Source organism: Salvelinus alpinus, chromosome 29 (assembly GCF_045679555.1).
Source record: "Salvelinus alpinus chromosome 29, SLU_Salpinus.1, whole genome shotgun sequence".
Taxonomy (NCBI): Eukaryota; Metazoa; Chordata; class Actinopteri; order Salmoniformes; family Salmonidae; genus Salvelinus; species Salvelinus alpinus.
The window spans coordinates 6083162-6087639 of record NC_092114.1 but is presented as its reverse complement, the minus strand read 5'-3'; the positions used below and the strand labels follow the sequence as shown (position 1 = coordinate 6087639).

Here is a 4478-nt window from a genome sequence, read left to right as displayed (position 1 = left end):
TTTAAAACCGTGGATCGTTCTCATTAGAGAGTAGATTCGATTTTTGGAAAGATAGATCGCACTGTTGGGGATATTACAGATAGCTGGAAAGATGGTTGACAAGTTTGTGGGGACCTGGAAAATGACTTCCAGCGATAACTTTGATGACTACATGAAAGCTTTGGGTATGATATTTTTTCTAATCTTGAATAAATTAATGATAAACGTATAATAGGAGTAAATATAATGATAACATATAATACGATAAAGATTATAATTTGCATTTATATAAAAGTAATTATGCACGATAATGCTTTTGGTTGCACACTACCAATAGATCCCACTTGACAGTCTGTTCTCCGCTGTGCAGGTGTTGGCTTCGCGACCCGACAGGTGGGAAACCGCACCAAGCCCAGTCTCATCATCAACATGGACGACCAAGGAATGATCTGTGTGAAATCCCAGAGCACTTTCAAAACGGTTGAAATTAAATTCAAACTCAACGAGCCTTTCGAGGAAACAACCGCCGACGACAGAAAAACAATGGTTGGTTGGGATCAAAATATGTGTGTGAAAGTCCGTTGTCTTGGGTGAACCGGGTCATTGGAAATAACTTACATTTTTCCTTTAATCTTCAGACCGTTTTTACTCTTGAAAATGGCAACCTTGTGCAAAAACAGAACTGGGACGGCAAAGAGACGACAATCGAGAGAGAGGTGACTGGTGATGGAAAGTTGATAGCGGTAAGGAATAGTTTCTAAAATGTCTTATTTTAGTTTATAATAGCCTACATGTTTCTCAAATGGTCCTGTAGTCTTTTTTTGTGCTTGTTTGTAGTGTTTGTTTATTTGTTAATTTGACAGATTACTGTCAAACAATTTATGATATTAGACAGTAATTTGACTAAACTTTGTATAACAATAAAGTTGAAATGATGCTCATAATACTTGTTGGGAAAGTTAAATCACACTTGAATTTATAAGCTCAACCCTTTTACATGTAACACTTCATGCATTTTTGACTGAACAAGTGTTTTATCGCGCTCAAACCTACAACATATGCTGGTATGTGTATTCCTGGCTCCTAGCCTGCACCTGAAACATCTCAACTCTGACCTACCAAACTTTTTTTCCCTCTCCTCCTCTGTTCTCATTTCTTCTCCTTTCACCTTCCTCCTCCTCCTTACAGAAATGCGTGATGGGGGATGTGGTTGCGGTGAGGACATACGTGAAGGAGGCGTGATGGGTCTCGTGACCATTTGTTCCTCGATGATTGGATAACGACAGGCTCAGTTCAATGAGCAGCAAATGAGCAGCACAGCTGCACTTATTTGCTCATATTCTTTATTGTATTGCCAACGCATATTTATGCATTGTACTACCCTAATATGATACATTTGGTTATAAACATTGTTTTGATTTGAATTAAATCCTTAAAATTGCCCTATTGTTCTCATTTGAAATGAACGCATGATGTCTTGGTTGTATTCTACACGTGTTGGGGACAATATTGACCGCTGAAGACTAAGATGTATATTTTCCTGTTTAACTCTAAACGTGTCAGAATAACAAGACATTAATAGCTATTATTCATAGACTAACACAACGTGTGTGAGCTTTCAGCTATTAATGTAGTCACATTTCTCAGTACATAAAATGACAAACAATGAACAATCCCATCTGTGTTTTGCTGCAACAATTACGTTCTTTGATGATCGCAAACATGGATATTTGACAGCGCTCTTGGCTTTACCAATGCCTAGTGTTTAACAGAGTATACGTTAATAATCTGACCAAGGTTAGGCCTATTTGCATTGCTTTAGCAGTCAGACACACACATATAGCAGAGCACTTAATCACCAAGGCTACTGATGCCTTACGCGCTACCGTGCATTCGAAATGACCCATTATTTAATACTAACAAATACGTAGGCCCAGGTCAACAGGATCCATAGCTTTAATTGATAGCCCAACTGACTAATTTACTCCTTTTAAACACTCTACAAGCCAAATTGATATGGAACAGAGTATATGAGCGGAATTTGGAGCGGAGCATACCCAATTCGACTGGAGTGCGGAGCGAGATTCCCAAAGGCTGGAGTGTCCGCCTTCTCGCCCGCTCCAATTTCGCTCCAATAGCGCTCACTTCACGAGTTTAGGGCATACCCGGACCAGCATGCATTTATGGTCTACTTGTGTGCTGCTATAGCTCCTTGCTTTAGCAACTGTCATGGAGTTCGCTAAATATGTTCATAAAGAAACTGATAAAATACACAAGTGCAAAATCAAGGTGACTTACAAAGATGAGGACCAAGAGCAAGAGAGGCAGTGCAAAGATGTAATGTCCACAATGAAATAATCATTGTGGAATCTGAAAAGGCACATATCCCCAAAGCATGATGGTATAGGCTACTTACCACCTGCACATGCTAAAAGAAAGGAACAAACTGGGTAGATAATTAAGTGTGTAAATGTAGCAAAGTATTTATAAACTAAGAACAGATCTCTTAAAAGTTTCTTTCATTTTTGTTCTATTACCTATACAATAGGCCATAATTGATTTTGGCCCAATAGGCCTGGCATATTCACACTTTCAAGGAGCTTTCCGTTTTGATTGGGTTATTTCGCCTAAAAACTTTTCGTTCCTTCTTAGACTCCCTGTCTGGCTCCTGACCTATTTAGAGTGTTTAGATGTTGTTTAATATGACATATAGCCTATTTGAAATGATGAGCGCTTCTTACATTAAACTTTTCATGTTTATTCAAATCATTTTCATTAAAATCATATAGTTTGGTTTCAATACTTCAAAACCAAATGGTAGGTCCAGGTAGTCACAAAAATATATGGGTGTTGGCTAAATTGTGATTTTAATGAATTAAGCGAATTTGGAGCGGCATTTTCTTTTGGTTCAGTGAGTGCTTCTTACCTTCAACTTTTCGTGTTAATTCAAATACTTTTCATTCAAGTCATATAGTTTGGTTTCAATACTTCAAAACCAAATGGTAGGTCCAGGTAGTCACAAAAATATATGGGTGTTGGCTAAATTGTGATTTTAATGAATTAAGCGAATTTGGAGCGGCATTTTCTTCTGGTTCAGTGAGTGCTTCTTACCTTCAACTTTTCGTGTTAATTCAAATACTTTTCATTCAAGTCATATGGTTTGGTTTCAATACTTCAAAACCAAATGGTAGGTTCAATTAGTCACAAAAATAGATGGGTGTTGGTTAAATTGTGATTTTAAAGAATGAGGCGAATTTGGAGCGGCAGTTTCTTTTCCTGTGAGTGCTGAACTGTTTTTAGCCGAGCGGTTGGAAAGGAGGTGGAGCGCTGGGCGAGCCCGGCTTCATGAGCGATGAGCGGGGTTGCATACTGCTCAACTCCACTCACATACTCTGATACGGAATGTAGATTTTGGAGGATTACTGTACATCCATACATACATTTACTGTATGTTCAGATATGTTTACACAAAATCTGAGTAGTTTGAGTCATAACAGGACTGTCAGGAGTTGAAGACCTGTGATATTTTGAATAGAAACAGGAGGCATTGGGGACATTTTGAATAGAAACAGGAGACATTGGGGACATTTTGAATAGCAACAGGAGGCATTGGGGACCTTTTCCATCTAAACCCCAAGTAAAAGTGGACAGTATCTGCTCCAATAACACATTTCTCTCTGACTTGGACAGAATAAGACAAATGAAAGCTAAGCACTTCAAAATGCTCTTCTGGAAGGCTGGCTAACCCCCGTTGTCAAGTAGCTCTTGGAGTCCCAGGAGCTCTTCGCGATCTATGCTTGTTGTTGGCAGAAGACCACCAGACATACTTTACTGGGATGTGAATGCTTTTAGACGGTCAGAGAGGACCAGTGTTAGAGGTCACACAGGATATGTATTTCTTTCCTTTTTTTGGTCGTGAACATTTCCCATTTCGAAGGCCACATAGTTGCGGCAGTGCGTAACTTAGGAAACCCAAAGCATTGTGGAACCTGTGGAGTCACTCCCTTTGGCGGCTACTCAAGCTGAGATTGTTCCAGTGTGCGACAGTTAGCCGTCAGCCACTTTCCCACGGCAGGAAAGAGAGCAGATATACTGATTGGGGTTAATGGCGAAAACAGCTGAAACAGGTGGAACTGTGGGCCAACTCTCCACCGACATCCCATTTAGGCAGGACAATGCAAACGGGCCACTGCCTATGCTGTATAAAGTTTGCACAGTGGGTGGGATGCCAAGTTCATCACTGTTGCAAATGTTGGTAGGATCAAACCCACACTAGAAATGCTGGTAGGATCAAACTCCCACTAGAAATGCTGGTAGGATCAAACCCACACTAGAAACATGCAGCGAATATGTGTAATAGAGCCAATTTGAAAATACAACTACACACTACTGGAAGTATCCTGCCCACAGAAAGCTTATATATCCCATTTGGGACTGATCCGTTGAAGTGTTTATCTATCTCCATTCCATTCTGGAACACAATATTTAGATATTCACAC

General features: G+C 39.8%; 1 protein-coding gene across 1 annotated transcript; it reads left to right on the top strand.

Moving 5' to 3' along the window:
* fabp4a (fatty acid binding protein 4a) lies at positions 1 to 1420 on the top strand. The gene is made up of 4 exons (XM_071373720.1): positions 1 to 164; positions 350 to 525; positions 618 to 722; positions 1168 to 1420. Exons 1-4 carry the CDS (start codon positions 92 to 94, stop codon positions 1219 to 1221), a joined length of 408 nt encoding a protein of 135 aa, XP_071229821.1. The 5' UTR covers positions 1 to 91; the 3' UTR covers positions 1222 to 1420.
* Positions 1421 to 4478: the final 3058 nt, after the last annotated feature.

Coding starts and splice junctions, on each gene's coding strand:
- fabp4a (XM_071373720.1), top strand. CDS start 92: ATGGTTGACAAGTTTGTGGGGACCTGGAAAATGACTTCCAGCGATAAC. Junction 526..617: donor CCGACGACAGAAAAACAATG/GTTGGTTGGGAT, acceptor TTTAATCTTCAG/ACCGTTTTTACTCTTGAAAA. Junction 723..1,167: donor GTGATGGAAAGTTGATAGCG/GTAAGGAATAGT, acceptor TCCTCCTTACAG/AAATGCGTGATGGGGGATGT.